This window comes from Bos javanicus, chromosome 12 (assembly GCF_032452875.1).
Source record: "Bos javanicus breed banteng chromosome 12, ARS-OSU_banteng_1.0, whole genome shotgun sequence".
NCBI classification, from domain to species: domain Eukaryota; kingdom Metazoa; phylum Chordata; class Mammalia; order Artiodactyla; family Bovidae; genus Bos; species Bos javanicus.
This window is the reverse complement of record NC_083879.1, coordinates 85,897,188-85,915,272: the sequence shown is the minus strand read 5'-3', so window position 1 is coordinate 85,915,272 and position 18,085 is coordinate 85,897,188. Positions and strand designations below refer to the sequence as shown.

Below are 18,085 nucleotides of genomic sequence, written 5' to 3'. Positions count from 1 at the left end.
AGCAGGCCCGGCGCTCCGCTTACCACTGTGAACCAGAGAATCTACAGAACAGAGCGCGAGAGCGGCCGCAAGGAACGAGGCAGGGCTCAAGTCCCTCCCACTCTCCCACGCCCGCGACAGTCTCCACGGCACCAAGAAGGGGGCACAGAGCCCGGTGAGTCAGGGGCCCCGTCACCCCCACCACGGCCAATGCCAGCGCGGCCCCTGGGCGGGCAGAATGGCAGGCAGCCGGCCGGGGGCAGCTCTGGGTGCATGGCCGGTCCCCTGCCGTCCGTCCAGCCCGGGCCGGCCGCGAGCTGAGTCTCGCACACGGGAGCCACTGGCACAAACAGTGCCGCGCACACACGCCTGCTTGGCGAGGCAGCCTAGTCTAACCGGCTTTTTGACGGGTCTTCTCAAGAACCTGGACCACGCTACACCTGGTGACAGAGAACAGTCTCTGCTGGCACCTAACACCAGGGCAGTGGAGAGAATGCTTAACAAGTCGCCTTAAAGACGCACGTCCTGTCGCTCAGGTTCCCAGACCCCCTGCTGATCTGCTGCTGAGACCCAGTCCCCGGGAGGAGGCTCCCGTGCTGGCCTCATGGTACTCATGGACAGCTGGCTTCAGGTCTAACACTGTGGTTTCCTCGTCGGCCCCGTTAAAATGATTACAGATGGATGGCAACGCACCTGTCGTAGCTCCTGGACTTCATCTTTTAGTGCGTACACAGTGTCGACGAGACTCCTAGACAGAGAGGGGGCACCCTGAGCGAGGGTTGCGAGCACCCCACTTCGTCCCGCGCCCGCCGCCCGCCCTGCCCGCCCTCCTCGGCCCGCACACCTGGGCCCAGCTCCAGCAAGGCCCGACGCCACGCACGGGGTATGGACCTCAGCCAGGAAGCCCTCCCGCCACAGACACTTTAAAACACTGAGACACAGCTTACTTTTCTTCTATCACTGTCTGACCATTACTTTTAGTCTCTTCAACTATAATTTTCTCTTCTTCTGGAAGCAAAACTTGCGGAGCAGATTCTTTGCGTGAACCTGTCATCGTTAAAAAAAAAAAAAAAGAAAGAAACCCACAGGTAAATACCACGGCAGAACTAAAAGAACTTGACTATACAACACTACTTGATTATTAATATTAAATTCCAGGTGTTAATTCCAGTATGTTAAGAAATACATACTCTAGATAAAATGGGGATGGGTAACCTTTACCAACTTCCTCTCCCTCTGTAGACTGAAGCCAAGCCTTCTTCAAGCCCCATAGCACGACAGGGCAAAGAAAAGGTTAGCGGGGTTTTTTTTGTTTTTTGTGTTTTTTTTGCAATTTATTGAGCTTCAGTTTTTGGATCTGGATTATGGATGTTTTAAAAATTTTCAACACGTAGTAAAGTTGAAGATTCTGACCATATTGACTTGGGCGTTTTGGAGGAAATAAACTACTGGGGGATATTCAAATCAATCAAATTTTGTGCCATTTTTTCCAAGAATCTTAGGAAGAACCATCAGATCACGCAGAAGACATATTCCTATATTTATCAAGTCAGTGAACTGGTCCTTAAAACATTTAACTCCAGAGCAACAGCTAAAAGTGTTATATAGCACATGGTTAAGAAAAAGTTTATTACTGATCTTATGAAAACTGTATTTACATTCCCTGGAATATAAGCATTTTTCCACCAAAAGGAGGAACATTGTTTACAATATTAGAGGAATATTTATGTCATTTAACCAAGACCCAGCACAAAAGCTTACCCAGGACAGTGGCCAGAGAAACCATTACTGCAAAACAGGCTCTTCAGAAATTAACGAGAATCAAACCTCATTTAAGGGTGCAGGGAAGAAAACCACCTTTCTAAAGTTACACAGCACTGACGTGCATCATTCCGCGTTTTGAAAATGACGTCAGATGCACATCCAAGGCAGGACGCAACCCACCGTGGCCCCTGCTGGTGGTCACTGTGATAAACGCAGCTTTCTCGCCAATACCATCCACCTGGCTGTTTGGTGCACACGCTTTAACCACGGAGACAGCGCTTCGGCGCGCCCGACCTCGTCTTCCCTGCTTGACCCTCTGTTCGCCTTCCCAAAGGTCCGTCACACTGGACGAGGGCCCCAGGCATCCTCACGTGGCAGGAGCGTTCGGTACAACACATGCTTTCAGGATGGGACTTAACGGTCCACCAGCATCTCATCTACCGCAAGCTCTCCCTCCTCTGAAAGAACAGGGCTCGTGGTGGCTGTCGACGCTGCTGACACGGGGCTCCCACGACGCTCCTGACGTGGGGACCAAGCGCCCCCTTCACTCCCGGGGAGGCCGGCGACAGGGAGGAGGGTCTGGTTCACTGGGCCGGGTGCCCCCGCTGGCTGCCATGTGGGCGTCTACAAAGCCCGGCTCCAGCCCCGTCCTGCAGACAGGAAGGCCAAGCTAAACCACAGCGTCTGGCCTGAGAGGGAGGAGGCCGCCCGGCCCGGGGAGGGACAGCACCACTTTACAGCGCCAACGTCGGACAGAGAGTCTCCTACACCAGCCAAGGCAGGGCGTCTACATGGCCTAGGACGTCGGCGTTATAACCACGGGGACTGCTCGGAACCCTGCCACGGCCGGAAGGAGCTCCTGTGCCACAGCACGTCTGTATGTGAACTTGTCAGCTGCTGTTCAAGACGACCCTCCACTAGTGACTCTGTGCTCACACCGAGACGCGGGTCCCGCAGTGACAGCTCCAAGGGAGGGCGGGGGCGGGCAGCGCCCAGCTCACACCCCGCCCGGCACAGCGACCGGCCTGCAGGCTTTTCAGGTCCTCCAAACCCTGGGCCCGGGGAGGGACACGTCCTGAAAGGCTTCGTCCTGCTGACGGCGATGACCGGCTCCAGGGGCCTTGTGCGGGGCTGCGGCCACGCTGTCTTCCGGGCCTTTCTCAGCACACACTTCTGGGATGTCTGGGCCACGTGCAGAAGTACTGCTTAGGGAGGAAACGCACACGGGAAACACGACTGAGGCACAGAGGCCGCTGGGCTACGACTCTGAAGGGCCAGGTGCCCGGACTTCCGACACCAGCGCCAGCGTTGGTCATGCTCCTGCTGGGAGGAGGGAGAGCGTGCGATTTACCCTGGAAACAGGCAAGTATTCCTAAGGACTCTGCTGTGTGGACCACACGTCAGGGAGCAAAGGGCTCCGCTTGGTTTCCCTGTAAACAGAAGCAGGTGGGTGACTTGGGACCCCGGCGCCCCCGGGGGTCCTCACTGTTCCCTGCTCTGCCCCGGAAGCTGTGTGCCGCAGTCGGGCCAAGGGCCACTAGGGTGGGCCGGTCACGGGCAGCCTGTAACATGTTTCTGCACCAGAACTAGCTAATGAGACCACAGGCTGAACGTGTTTTCTCACGTAAGTGCTTTAGGAAGATTAAATTCTATGTTTCTCAATTATTTTTCCACCTTCTAGCTTCGAAGCCTAGGCAACCTATTTACATTGCGCGTTGGCAGCAATGAAGTCTTCCAATGATACGCAGAACAGGAGCGCGGTGGAGGGGGCGGCGGTGTCCACTCTGAGGAGCAGGGCTGTGCAGGGGCTGGGGCTGCGGGCCTCGGGAAACTCCAGCCTGACACCGAAGCTCGGAGCCTCAACTCCATCAGCCGCAAAAAGAGAGCAAGGCCCACCGCCTCCACAGAGGCCACTTTGACAGCTATCTTCTGCCAGATGACTTCGTAACCACACCCTCCACGATGTGAGGTGACTGTGAGACCTGATCCAAGAGCTGCACGTGCAAGAAGGACCCCGTTCGCATTTCGGCAAATGCGCTGAAAGCACGCGAGAGCGGGAGAAGGCTACGTGACGGACAGGAGTGTCAGTGGCTGGGTTCCTGAAACGCACCGACATGAGAAGGCCACTGAGGCCGTGCGTGGTGCGCCAGGAGGCGTTGCGTGGAGATTACCCCTCAGCCTGCACGGAGCTCCACGGGCTGCCTAGTTTGAACATACTCTTGTGAAACAACTGAAAAAAAATTGCAAGTCTTTCAGCAAAACAACAAAAGAATATTCTCCAGCCAAGCTTATAAGTGAGTCAACTGTTTCTACAAGAACAAAGCTCTAGAAAGTAGGCAGATTTAACAAGCTTTCTCCAAGATCAGTTCAGTATGTTTAAAGGCATCACAGCAAATCTCTGAATTAGTTAGGCTGGAAAAAGAATTCCATGGCAGAGCCTTCAGAGATGGCTGCCACTGTGAAAGCCCCCACTGGGGGCTGAGCCACAGGAGCGTGTGCTCACGGAGGCTGAGACACAGGAGCGTGTGCTCCCGGAGGCGCCAGCACACAGGGCCTGTGTCTCCCCAACTCTGTGCTCAACACAGGCTCTGTGTTTCCAGGAGACCACCAGGATTCTGCAGCGCCTCACTGTGGAAGATGCTGAAAGCTGTAGCCACTTCCTGGAGGTTCACAGTGCTTAAGATTTCCAGCAAAAATACCCATTTAACCTGAATTCAGCACTCCCTAAATCTGAGTGCTGAATACTTCCTCCATCATCAAGAGGAACATTTTGCAGCTTTCTGGCTAACATTCTGAGGAGTGTGAGCCAGCACACGACCCTGCACGTGTCTGTGAGTACACACACACGCACTGCGTGGATTTGCTGTGGCTCAGCACAGGGGTCTTTCCTCAGGGCAAACCCGGCCAACGCCGGCCGACAAGCATTGCCGCCAGCAGGGGTCGCTCTGCGCCCTCAGCTGGGGGTGGAGCAGGCGCTGGGGACCCGAGAACTCCCTGGGACGGGTGACCTGGAAGCTGGAGACCCACCGAGCACCTGTCCCCTGAGTTTGTCACAGGTCCCCAGGGGGCCGTGGAGCTCAGCTTGAGAACACAGACGGGTGCAGCACCCCACCTCGTGGACAGAGGGCTTGCCCGGACAGCAAGCAGAGGGCCTTGACCCGGGCGCTGTCATGGCTGGCAGGCCACCCCCGGTGGCACCCCCGATGGCCTGCAGTTCCAAACCCAGGGGCTGCGTTGTGCACGTGGGTCCGGGCTGGGGGTCGGCTGCCTGGAGACCCTGAAGACCGTGGAGGGTCTTTCAGAAGCAAGCGTCCGCTTCTCTGGCCAGGGGTGGAGTACCTTTACAGCACGGTTCACATGACTTCTTATAACTCACAGAAACCGAAGTAACTTTCAGCATAAGACAAAATGCGAACATTTAAAAAATTCTACTTAGTAAGATCTCTCCATCAGGCCACTCTGTTATTTCTGGCTGTGATAAGGTTCCAATTCGTTTTTCTTAGGAAAACACAAAAGAAAAACACAAGGCCCCCTTCAGAGAAGGATGCACACCCATGCACCATCTGCACCCTGGCCTGTCCCAGACCTGCCACAGGCAGTTCTTTCCCTCCTGTCCTGCTTTTCCTGGTCAGCTGGACATGCACTCTACAAATAAAAACTTAAAACCTGAGACCTTAGTCTACGGAAAAAAAACACTGAAGGGTGGGCTTTTTTCCATTTATGCGCACCCCTGACTCCACCAAAAGAGAGAACTCTTCTTTCTGAAGACAAACCTCCCAGTGAACGAAAATTTCTTTAAAAAAAGAATTAGAGGGAAATAGATGACATAAACATGAGAAGAGTCATCGTGCATCATCTAGAACATTTTTACCCTGAGAAAGTGCAGGCTTTGCCACCGAGGCAGGTACGAGGAGAGCACCGCCCCGCCGTCCTGCGGAACATGCTAGTTCCAAACAGCCAAACCACAGTAAACTGCAAATCCTGCTCCCCGACCCCAACCCCCCCATGTAACAGATATTAAAAGCCAGAGGCTAGCAAATGCAAAATTTATTTCAACTGTACATAACAGACGTTTCTTTTTGAATATAAAACAAACACTTCATTGCCATATGCAGCCACAAACAGGAGTATGCATACTGTACAATGAACACTCAGGTACACGTCCGACTGGGTCCAGCGCGGCAGGCGCCCCGGAGAGCGGCCCTCCCGCTCACAGAGTGAGCACAGCACGCAGACTTTCTCCAAGGTCTTCACCGCTATACACACCCCTGTGTTTTGGCAGTTTTACGCAGAACACATGATACAGCTCATAGACTCGTGGCATCAGTTCAGTGGGAACACCATTCGAGCCGCTGGCCAAGGGTCTGGGAATGGCTTAAACCTACCTTCTAGCTCAGATTCTTCCCCCTTTCGTTATAATACTAACTGTACACAGAGATATTACAGAATGGCAGAAACACAGGTACTGGTTCAGCACGACTAAAGTTCCGCAAAAGTGGAAACACTGGCCATGGCACTCCTTCGCCTCAGCCCCGTGAGAATGGCTTTCAAGCCAGTGGTACGAATACTTCCAACTACGTCACAAGGGCAAATGGTGCCAGACTTCAGAATAAACCCAGACAGACAGACAGCCAGGTGGTCATTCTGTAGTGATCTTAGTTAGAATCAACAGAAAATCATTGTCAAAATGGCTTTAATTGGCACAAAGAGGAATTATGGGAAATAGGAAAACTTTGGTGTTTGGAACATCAATGTCAGGACAACCCATTTGGCGTTCAAGAGAAACCCAGGCGCACAGAGCACACAGCCTGCAAACCCGCGTGCTCCGAGCCCGGCCCGCCCCACTCACAAGCTCTGAGCAGAGAGAAGACCTGCACTGTGAGCGTCTGGAGAGCTGTGACGTCGCCTGATGTGACGTGCAGGAAAACAGGCGCTTCTGAGTTCACTGCACGACACAAAGCATGTGAGCCTCGCAGTGACCGTACTTCTCCCATAACTCCATTTGCTACTTGGCTGAAGGTATATAATCTCCTCTTTCCCACGGATGAATACTGGGCTCCGACTAATTCTAAAAGTCTGCTCCTCAACTTTCTTATTTACACTAACTGATACAAAAATATGAACTCTCCAGGTGGCCTAAGCAGTTCAGTAGACACTCGGGGCCAGACGGACGTGTGCGACTCCTGGTTTTCCTAACGAGCCCCTGCCTGTGGCACTGGCCCTCCAGCACAGCCCCTGCCGGGACCCCGGGAGGGCCGCAGGGACCAGCACCGTGCACAGGGGACCAGCTGCCCGGGCATGGGGCACGGGGCACAGGGCACCGGCTCACGGCCACTCCGTGCAAACAAGATGGGAACCCTGCACACCTGGTGCCGGCAGAGGCGGGCGCTGAGGGCACAGCGCCACAGCCGCCCCACGGGGAAGTGGCGCCACCCCCACTGTCGCGGCATCTTGCTTTCCGAGGCTGGCTTCGGGCGTCCCTAACGCACAGCTGAGTGTGAGGGGAGGGGCCTCGCCCTCCCGCCCAGCGTGGACCACGTGTGCCCTGGTGCCACAAGCGCGTGCCATGGGGCACAGTCAGTTTTTCGTGAAGCAGGAACCAATCCAAGGGAGGGCAGTGAGAAGCTCCCACAACAAACCCCAGGGAAGCAGGGGCACCCCCAGATCTGAGATTTCTCATAAGCGTGCTACACGGCACCTTGGTAAACTCCTGGGGACTCGCATTGCCCTGACAACCGAGAGTGAGGGCCATGTTCCACTGGGGCTGTGAAGGGAGTGTCCCTGCATCTGAAAACAAGCAAGTGTGCCCAGAGGCCGCGGGCTCGGACCTGGGAGTCAGGGCGGCCAGGCTTCCTGGGTACGCACACAGCCTGACCTACGCGCTCGGAGGCTGGACTCCCGCCCTGCACTTCAGGGGCACCGGCTTGCCAAGTGCCTTCTAAGAGAAACTCCTCCAACTAACAGAAGCCTGGGGGGTGACGTGCAGGAGTCTGGCCTGCGGGGAAGCGGGGCCCGGAGCTGGCCGTCTGCGGGGTGTGGACGTGCCCCTCGCGCGCCTGCGCAGGCCCGGAGCTCACACCCGCCGCGCTGACGGAGGCTCCTCCCGGGCACCCAGGGCAGCCGAGCACTCGGCCGTCCGGTCTGGACTCAGCTCTGGAGACAGGGCTCTTCTCGTCTCTCCACAACTACCGGGCCGCCGCGTCCCGCACACACAATTGCGGCCCTGTACGGAGGCCAGAGGCTCCTCCACGTCGCTGGCACTTAGAGCACAAGCCTGTGTGGTTTCAGTATAAAATACAAAAGCGTTCATACAGCTGTACCTAAAAAGAAACAAGACAGTTGCTACACTGAGAATAAAAACCCTAACCATATCACGTGGAGCTGTGAGACCACCGCTGCCCGTGGACAGAGGACCCTCGGTGTTGCTGTGTGCACACACCACTGCTTTCAACAGTCAGTCGCTTGAGTGGACACTCCACGTGGCCAGTAAGCCCCACAAAGTACAATGGGAAATATCAGAAACGCTCCCCAAAGTTGTTAAAATATCACATAAAAGAGACAAGAAACAGCAAGAAAACATCTAAGAAAAGCAGGCTGCGGTACAACAAGCATCGTTAAGAAAAGCTGAGAAGTGCGTTAGTTCTGGTGAGAGATATATGAGCAACAGCTCTTACGAGATGTAGAACCCATCCTGTAACTATGGGCTGTCCATATACTGTCATAGTCAGAGTCTTCCGAGAAGTCTGAAGGCTCCACACGGGAGAGGCTGCTGCGACGACCCAAGGAGTCTAGACTTGACTGGTCGTCGTCAGCCAAGACGTGATTATGCATCAGGTCAGTGCCTTGCCATGCTAAGACGGGTGGGGGTGGGGGGGACGGGGAGGAGGGGCAGGCAGAGGAGGGGCGAGCAGGAAGACGGCAGGAAGAGCCACACGGCAGCAACACGCGCGTCTCCTGATTTACGGCTGGGTTTCATCTACTGACTTACTCATTAGCACCACCCTTAGAACACAGCTAGGCTGATGATTATTTAAATAATCCTATATCACGATACCATTTCCAAACTGCTCCTTTTTAAGCTTACTGCTATTAGGCCCTCATTTATGAAATCTTTTACGAATTAAGCCCACAATCACAAGAAAATTCTAAAGACATGTGAAAAATAACCAATTCCGCTGCGCATTCAATTAACAAATAGTCTCATTTAGGACACTATTTTAAAAGTAAAGTGGTTAACGTGCATATACTGAATGCAAAACACTTCCCCAGGATTCTGACTCACTTCTTTAGCCAGACTAGAAACCACCTCAACGATGGGGGTCTAAACTTACCTTGTGCAACTTTAACGACTGCGAGAACTTCGGACAGAGACGGTCTGACACGGGCCCGGGCCCCGCCCCTGCTCCCCCACCCTGCAGAGCACGCAGGCCCAGCCAGGAGTGCCCACCCACACGCATCCAGGGCAGTGGTCGCGCGGGAAGACACGTCTGGCCGGACGCCATCAACCCTCATGCTGACCATCCCCCTGACGCGAGGGGAGCCGCGAGCGGCGGGCCCGGCCGGGAGGGCGGCAGTGACACTGAGGCCATGTGGGCGACGCGGGCGTCCAGCGGCCAGGCGCGCCGCACCCAACTGAGCCAAGGCGGGGTGCGCACGCCCACGATCTCTGCTCCACGGGGACAGAGCCGCCCTGCATGCCAGGCCCCAGGCTCCGCAGCGCACCACCCAGCCAGCACGAAGGACACAACTCCCGAGACCCCTGTTCCTGACAACCCTGAATGAAGGCCAGTCCCGGGCCTCAGGGCGGTTAGGCCGTAACATCGACTAAAATCAAAAACCACTGTGCTGGCCAACGTCCAGTGCTCTGCCCGCACGGCAGAAGTGGACATACAGGCAACGTGGCGGGACCTACACACGCCAGGGCCCTGTCCCCGGGGGCAGAATGAGGCCCACACGAACACACAAAGCTCACACCACTAGGCCCGTGCACCTGAGATGGCCAAGCTAAAGCTGCACTTCATACAGCTGATGTGGAGATGAGTAATTTTTAAAAAATCTCAAACTCAAAACCCAAAAAACTACAGGCACAAACAGCCTATCACCCAAAATACAGTCTCAAATAGGAAGCTGTCCTGTCCTCAGGGACGACGGTCTGCACTCACAGACTCCAGCCCTGTCACCTGCAGACTCCCTTCACACGCACACCCTGCTCTTCCTCACCTGCTCTGGGCACTGGTCACTACGGACAGGCGTTCTCACCAGACGGGGTGCAGAACAGACGTCCCAACATCACCGGCAGGACGTGGAAACTACGAGCCAGAAGGAAGGTTCCGGATCATCTGCAGCTGTACCAGGGGCTAATCCTGGTGGCCCTAGCCTCAGGCCTGCAGTCACGTTGAACAAAAGCTAAGTTAAAGCACCCGGCAGCTCCTTTTTCCACCTCTTCTTTTCTTTCCAGCGTTTTTTTTTTACAACAGACGTGACACCGCTCGGAACCACCAGCTTACAGCGCAGGCGGCACAAATGAGGTGGCGAGCGATTCACGAGTCGGGACGGAGACGGGACCAGAAACACGACGTCTGATAAAGGCCGGCCTTCACGCCGGGATCCGCAACGTCCAGTCCGAGGTGGGGAGCTCAGCCCCTTCTCCTGAACAGACCACATCCTGACTATATCCACCCTGCACTCCAACTCTCAAATGCTCAGGAATTTGGGGAAAAAAAAAATCCACTTTTTTCCTGTTCACACAACAGATTAAGATTTTTTCACATAAGACATTATAAATAAAATGCAGGTACACTGAGAGGTACTGAAATTTACCCAGTAAACTCACTGGTGTCTACAGCAAAAATTCTAAATGCAATCATTTGGGGGGGGGGCGGTGAGTTGCTATTAAAAAACAGAAACAAAAACAACTCTTACTCTAGGCTTGTGTTTTTGACAATAACTCTAAGAAACTCTTCCTTCAAACCACCTCCACACCAGTGGTTTAGGCAGCTTGACCAACCGAGCTGAGCGCGCGTCGCAGTGCCCATCACAGCCGTCCTCTCCAGGCCCCAGAACTTCCACACCTGGCAGCTCCCTCCACGCCAAGGTTCCCCAGCGGGGCTGTTGTCACTGACCACTCAGACCCCTTCTCACGACTGAGGGACGCGGGCCAGGCCGCAGAAGCAGCCTCGCTAGGGGTCACGCCGAGAGCCTGCACAGCTGCAGCTGTGTCCTTCGGGGCGAGATCTTAGCACAACGAAGCAGCAGCGCGGCGGCGGGCTCCGCGGCACTTACTTGAGTTGAGCGTCTGCCGCGTCTTGGCGCTGGTGCAGTAAGCCTCGATGACCTTCAGGATCTGGGCATCCTCCTCCAGCGCAGCCGTGCCTGCGAGGGACACATGGCCGTCACCACCCAGTCACCAGCACAGCCAGGCCAGCCACTCCGCCAGCAGTGCTAACTGACGGCCCCTCCCGTGGACTTGCCGCCAGATAAACTCCAGTACTTTGGCCACCTCATGTAAAGACTTGACTCATTGGAAAAGACTCTGATGCTGGGAGGGATTGGGGGCAGGAGGAGAAGGGGACGACAGAGGATGAGATGGCCGGATGGCATCACTGACTCGATGGACGTGAGTCTCAGTGAACTCCGGGAGTTGGTGATGGACAGGGAGGCCTGGCGTGCTGCGATTCATGGAGTCGCAAAGAGTCGGACACAACTGAGTGACTGATCTGAACTGAAACATTTCTCGATATTCACAGAATATTTATATTCCAAAGGATGTTTACTTCTATGTACTTTTTATCTACAGCATATCTGGCAAAGAGCTAATATCCAAACATATATATACACACACATACACACACACACACACACATATATATACACAGGTATATATATGTCTGTGTGTGTGTATGTATGTACACTTATACATATGTATTGTCTTACTAATCCATAGGAAAAAGAGTATCCCCCCCCCGATCCTGAACATGAAAAAAGAAGCAGAAACAATTCACAAGAGATTACAGAAAGAAAAATGTTCGTCACCAAGAAAAGAAGTGAAAATTAAAACCAGGGATGGTGTTTTCACGTATCGCCTGAGAAAATCAGAAACCATGATTCTCCGTGTGGATGCAGATATCAGAAGGAGCTTCCTGCACCCACACGCGGGACGCAGTGAAGACAGGACAGCCCCTGAAAGGCCATTCGACCCTATTTACAAGCACTTCCCTGAGCCACAGATTCCCACCAGAGAGTTAATCTGGGAAATTCACAGAGTGTAGCCCAAAGAGTGCAGGCATGGCTCCAGAGCTTGGCCTGAGCTGGGGCCCCTCCAGACTGGCCTCACCTGCACCCGGAGGCCACCTGGTGGAGGACAGAGCCTGCGGAGCAGCAGCGTCTGACGCTGCTGGTACCAGGCTGCCCTCACACCCCGCGTGCTTCATACAGCTGTATGGTTAAATTCTGCTATTGTTCTAAATTTTTCTATATTTTCTAGAATATTAGATATATATTCTTAAAGGCTCAACTAATTTTTAAAAGATGGGAAGAATGGAGGACTGAGCCACTTATAAGCTGTACCAAAAATGCTTGGACAGCATCTCATGATATTAAGATTGACACACGCAAGGAAGGCCAGGTGCTCCCTCCTAAGAGTCAGCGTCACACAGAGGGCTTAGGAGCCACCAAGAAACTGTCACCAACTGGACCAGTCGTTTAACAGGCTTCTGTGAGAACAATGTTTAACTCCCTGAAGGATCCGCTGGGAGTCAGTGTCCACGGCAGGGCACGCTCACGGGGGATGCTGCCAGCGCCGCTAATGCAGCCGGCACTGAGGGGGCTGTGCTGCCCCGCTCTGACGTCCTCGAGAGCGGACCTGAGGCTGGGCACTGGCTCCCCTCTGTGGCTCTGGAAAGCCCTGCCCCCCACCCTCGAGGCCCCGCCTCCGCGCCCTCGTGGCCCCGCCTCCCACCCCGAAGCCAGGTGTGTCCTCGCAGGCACTCACTTTTTCTCAGCGCGAACTCCTCGTCCGAGGGCTTCCTCTCCGGCTTGCGCTTGGGCAGCAGCTTCTTCATGGTCTTGGGACTCTTGCTCAGGTCCTGGGGAAGGAGAGGAAAAGGCTGGCAGACCCTAGTCTGGAGTGCGGCACGGCCGCAGTGGAGGGGGAAGCCAGGAACACTCCAGCGACCGCCCCGCACACGCTGGCCGCGCTCTGCCAGCTGCGGAGCGCTGACATCCTGAGGCACAGGCTCTGACGGCCCTCCTCCACCTGGACCCGCCGGGACGCCGGGACCACCCCCAGGGAGGCGCGGCAGCCGGCGGTGCGGGGAGGAGAGGGCAGCTGGCTGACACCTGGGCAGGGCGCCACGTGCGCTGCCCACTCTGGGGCAGACCCCCCCTGATGCAGCCAACCAGAAAGAAAGGAGGAAACCGTCGATTTCTAAATGAAAGGTGAGGGAAAACAGTTCCTTTAGGGACGGATCCGAAGCCTCGAGGGAGAAGAAAATGGAGCAGAATCAGCCCACGGGCAGCACTGGCGCCCCCCTCCGCCGGCAGAGCTATGTTCACAGCCCCAGCGTCCGTCCCTCCGTCCACAACACATCTGGACCCTCAGCGAGGCAGGAGGAACAGCAAGAACAAGCCCATGCGGCCGGCAAGGTTTTGACTGTCAAGCACATACTGAACACGAATGTCAGAAAGGCTAACTTCTGCATCACTGAGTCACATTCGCCGCTGGTGAACCTCCCGAGGCCAATCGGAGGCTGAGAACGGGACTAGGGCCATGGGAGGGATCAGGCTGACAAGCACCAAAAGAATAGCCTGTGTTCCAAAGGCATCTCTCCAAATCTCAAAGTGAAAAGTCCCCAAAGAAGTGAATGCAGCCGGTGTCCTGGGGCACCGGGGGCGGAGGGAGGCCCGGAAGCACTGCCCGCAGGCGGTGCCGAGTGCCGGCCTTGCCCCAGGACCCCTGCACTGTGACCAGGCGGCCTGTGTGCTCAGCACACTGGACATGTCCACGGCCACACCCGCCAAGCGTCTCTCTCCTCTACCCTACTCCCCCTCCCCTGTAATGAACCCGCAGCAGGGCGTGGCCACACCCTGCAACACTCAGCTAGGCAATGAGGATGCCAAAATGGGCCACCAGGAAGATACATGTCCTAAGAACCAAAGTTCACTAGCAAAACCCATAAAGGATTAACTGTAACTTATGTTGTGCTCTTCTATGTACCTTAAAATTCCTCCAGCAAGGATGGAGGCAGGGTCTGCCCCAGGTCCTTCGGCAAATGACACCTCGTGGAGGTGCAAACCCGCGCAAAGGTGCTTCACCAGGCTCACAAACCGGCCCCGCCCACCAAGCGCATTGTCCCACCCACCATGCTCACAGCCACACCCACATCCCCACCCCGCCCACCACATGAGCCACACCCCCCCACTCATAGCCACATCCACACTAGAGTAACTGAACTCGGCTCACACTCAAGCTCGCATGTGTGATCACCACACTTGTCAACCGGCTTCCTCAAAGCGCAAACACTGCCCCGAGCCTGTCCCTCTCCCTCTGTGATGAGCACAGAGGGGACCCCAGCATGGGTCTCCCCAGGACTCCCAGGACCCTGGAGCACAGGAAGCGTAACTAAGGATTGAAGGCAGAACCTTCCATTCTGAAGAGGCTCATCGGCTCCACATCACAGATACAAACACGGGGCTGTCACATTTCCACACTCACTAGGGCTCACCTCCTTGTAGCAGAGGGCAGCCGAGGGCCGCAGGGGGGGTGCAGGTCGCAGGCAGCTCAGGCTCCAGGGCTTGGGGGTCTTCGGAGGCTCCAGGGGCCCCCAGTTGATGGTGGTGTGTGGAGTGCCATGGTGGGAGGGGTGGGGCAGCGTGTGGTAGGCGGGTGTCAGTGGCGCGGGCTTGCTGTCCGCATGCTTGCTGGACGGGGTGATGGAGTGGGAGGGGAGCTGCCGGGGACAGAGGGAGAGAGCACAGCGTGTTCACCGAGGACCCAAGGCCAGCCCAGCCCTCCCAGCACAGCAGCGCCCACTTGCTAGCGTGCATCCTGAACCTCTAGACGCTCGGGTTACTGGCCGCCAGGCCGAGCATCCCCCACACCCTGTATGAGGCCCGCTGAGCTCAGAGCAGGAAGCAGCAGGTTGCTGGGTCCAGACCCAGAAATCCATCAACCGCCTTTAACTGTCATGCAGTCACATTTGCAAAAAAGGCATTTCATTTAACACAGGTATCAGGATTTTATAAAAGAATGGGCATTCTCTGCACTGGGAATGTGACTGGGGGAGGGTAATTATTACCTCACCAGCAAAAGTAGGGCCTAATCCCTGTTTTTGTTTAAACCTGGGACACAGTCAGGCCCATTCGTGTCAATGGTTGCTTTTATATTATAAAAGCAAAATACAATTGCAACAGAGACCGTACTGCTTAAAAACCAAAAAAATATTTACTGCCTTTTTGAAGAAAAATTTTAAATCCCTTGGGTAAAACATTTTCTCAGAAAAATCAGCTTTAATCAAGACAAAGTTACATAAATCTAATTTCTCAGAAGGACCTTATTAATGGGGTTTATACTCCTAGAAACTCCAAAAATATTTCATCACACTGACAAATAAGAAAATGTTAAACAATTCACAATTAGCCGGTGACCTCGAATTAACCCAAAACAATACGCTATGCTTAACAGGAGAAATAGTCAAGTTGTTCAAGGTCATTATTCAGAAGAAATGAATAATATTTGAAACACAGGCTTTAAAGGGGAGCCTGGGCTCAAGCTGAGGCCTGGGGCTCGAGGACAGAAGCAGTGGACTCTGCCATGACCACATAACTGCCCTGGGACCAGAGAGGCCAGGGTCCCGGCACAGGGCTACCTGAAGTGGGACTTTACAGAGGTTAGTTTCAGGCTGTTAACCTGAGAAGGCACTCCCTTTTGATGTACACACATGTACACACCTATGCCCTCGGGATAAATTTAGTCCCGTGAAAGCTAAGCATCTCTAGCATACGTTTACAATATGGAAAAGTTGTCATGGCAAAACCATTCAAAATGATAGCTGAAGCCAATGAATAGTTTTTACCCCCAAACTGCTGAGAAATGGAGTAAGAAGCTGCACCGGTGATCAGTACACTATGCCATGGCCACAATCCCTGAGACGGTCCTTCAAGCCAAAGGACAGCAACCACAGGGTGAGCCACGTGGTAAAAGCCCCAGGAGAGACCCTCACAAGCCGGCCGTGCTGTGAGGTCCTACGTCATCATGAAGAGGGCCCCTCGTTCGTCAGTACTCGCTGGGAAAGATGACAGGTGTTCAGATGACTCAATACCAGTATCTTAAACATGCAATACCAGTAAAGACTAGCTTTAAGCACTGACGCTTCAGTACTGATATATTTTGTAATGTTTAAGTATCTAAAAACTCGCAGACCTGCTGAAATTTTCTAAAAGTAGAAAATTCAGATTTCTTAAAATGATGAGTCAAAAATTACACTTTAATGCCTTCAGCATGAATCTGGTCCTTTTTGTCATAAGTATTGTTTGGTTTTCATTTTTGTTTTTGATGAAACATAATAAATGCAATTAAAATGCTCAGAAAAGCCCTCTGTGGGCCGGTGGTTCTCAGGGTTTTGATTGAGAGCCCCGAGGTTAGTGTTCACGGCCACCCTGGGCAGGGCCGCTGCCTAACCGGGTGCCACTGGGCGCCTAACCAGCAAGCCGTGTGCGTGCATGTGTGCGAACTCTCGGGAGGCAGATGGGCAGGCCTGGCTCACAAGTGGGTCCCTGTGAGGCGGCCACAGCCCACGGGGGATGAGGACGCGTCTGCAGAGAGGCCTGAGGCCCAGCCGCGCTCTCCTGGCCGGGGTCTGCGGGCGGGGCCGGGGCGGGGCCCTTACGGTGTGTGACGGCACCGAGTGAGGCTTGCTGCTGGGGTTCCCCGCCGAGGCGGCCTTCGTCTGCTTCTGCAGGCGGTCCACCCACTCGTGGAGGTCCTGCTGGTTGCTGCAGGACACCAAGATCCGCTCGATCATGCTCCCTGGAAGAGAGAGACACTGGCTGGAGGCGGGGGAGGGGGCAGAGTGCACACACGCGCACCCCAAGGAGGCCCAACAGCACGCCCATGCAGCCCCCGGGGGCTCCGTTGGGGCCTGCACACGAGGGCCGCTGCCTCGGCGCCCGAACAGAGAACACCCACAGTCTGTGCCTATCACCTGATATTTCAAACGCGTTTCTATGGTTTTCACTGTCCTCAAGCTTTGTGATTGTCATTCCTGTCGTTGGTAGCTTTCCCTAAAAAAGACCCCCCCACAAAAAGAAACAGTCAGTGCTTTTCTAGTGAAGGAGGTACCGTTATTAAAGTAAATATTAAACGATTTTAGAAAAGACAGAGGAACTGTCTTTGTAAAGCAAACTCTCTTGTTTGTACCAAAAGCATGTATAATACAAAAACCTCTCCCTTGAATAAGAAATTATAATACTATAACCAAGAAATGAGCCAGCAAAAAGGTACAGGGCTGCAAACCAGAACAAAAACATTTCATCTGATGAGTTACTCTAAATATAAACAGCAAGACACAAAAACATTATACACTATGATTAAAAAAGAAAAAAACTAGGGTCCACGGTGGCTATTTTAAATGATGTTGTTTATAGAAAGGAAGCAGAGATACGCCTTAGAGAAACACAGGGGAAGCTCCACGTCTGAAGGCAAAACAAAGGCAACTGGAGCCGGAGGAACCGTGTGAGGGCCGCGCCTGGTCATCGGCCACAGGACGGTCCGTCAGCAGCTACGCCGAGCGCTGCCCACAACGCAGAGCAGAGCGCCAGCCCGCCCGCTCTGGGACAGAGGGCGTGAGGCAGGGAGCGGAACCAGAACTGGACCTCAGAGGGACCACCTCAAATAACAGCCACCAGAGCTGTGAAGGCCAAGCGAGTCCGCAGGGAGCGTCTCTCGGGTCAGGGCCAGAGTCCCGAGAAGCAGGACCCTGAGCAGGGGGGCGGCTCTAAGACCACAGGGCTCCAGACTCCCGACACCCGGGCAGAGGCCGGGCGCCGAGACCATCACACGGTCAGGAGCCTGTCCTGCAGTTGGGCGGGCACCATGCGGACAAGTGTGGGCACTGCAGACGCCCTGCCGAGGGGCCAATGGCACCGGGGTGACCAAGAGCTCAGAGAAGCCCGACAGGAAACACAGCTGCGTGTCCCTGACCAACCTGCAGCAACAGCCATGGAGGACGGGACAAGCTCACTGTGGCCGGATGTGGGGCAAAGCCAGAAGGGAACACTGACATGCGTGCACTGGGGATCACAGCACTAGGAGAGAAGCCCCCAAGACGGTCCACCCAGGGGGAAA

General features: G+C 54.6%; 1 protein-coding gene across 8 annotated transcripts in view; it reads right to left on the bottom strand.

Moving 5' to 3' along the window:
• ARHGEF7 (Rho guanine nucleotide exchange factor 7) overlaps positions 1–18,085 on the bottom strand; it is a 102,310-nt gene that overhangs the window by 2,455 nt on the left and 81,770 nt on the right. For 3 of the 8 annotated variants that reach the window (XM_061435386.1, XM_061435389.1, XM_061435394.1), the window contains 8 exons: positions 16,944–17,022; positions 16,629–16,768; positions 14,466–14,690; positions 12,734–12,827; positions 11,026–11,115; positions 8,418–8,594; positions 927–1,026; positions 673–727 (listed from right to left, as the gene is read on the bottom strand). In XM_061435386.1, the coding sequence (XP_061291370.1) occupies positions 673–727; positions 927–1,026; positions 8,418–8,594; positions 11,026–11,115; positions 12,734–12,827; positions 14,466–14,690; positions 16,629–16,768; positions 16,944–17,022 (960 nt within the window). Of the gene's footprint in view, positions 1–672; positions 728–926; positions 1,027–5,775; positions 8,064–8,417; positions 8,595–11,025; positions 11,116–12,733; positions 12,828–14,465; positions 14,691–16,628; positions 16,769–16,943; positions 17,023–18,085 lie in introns of those variants that run through there. The other 5 variants (XM_061435387.1, XM_061435393.1, XM_061435391.1 and 2 more) reach the window with 3 other exon arrangements.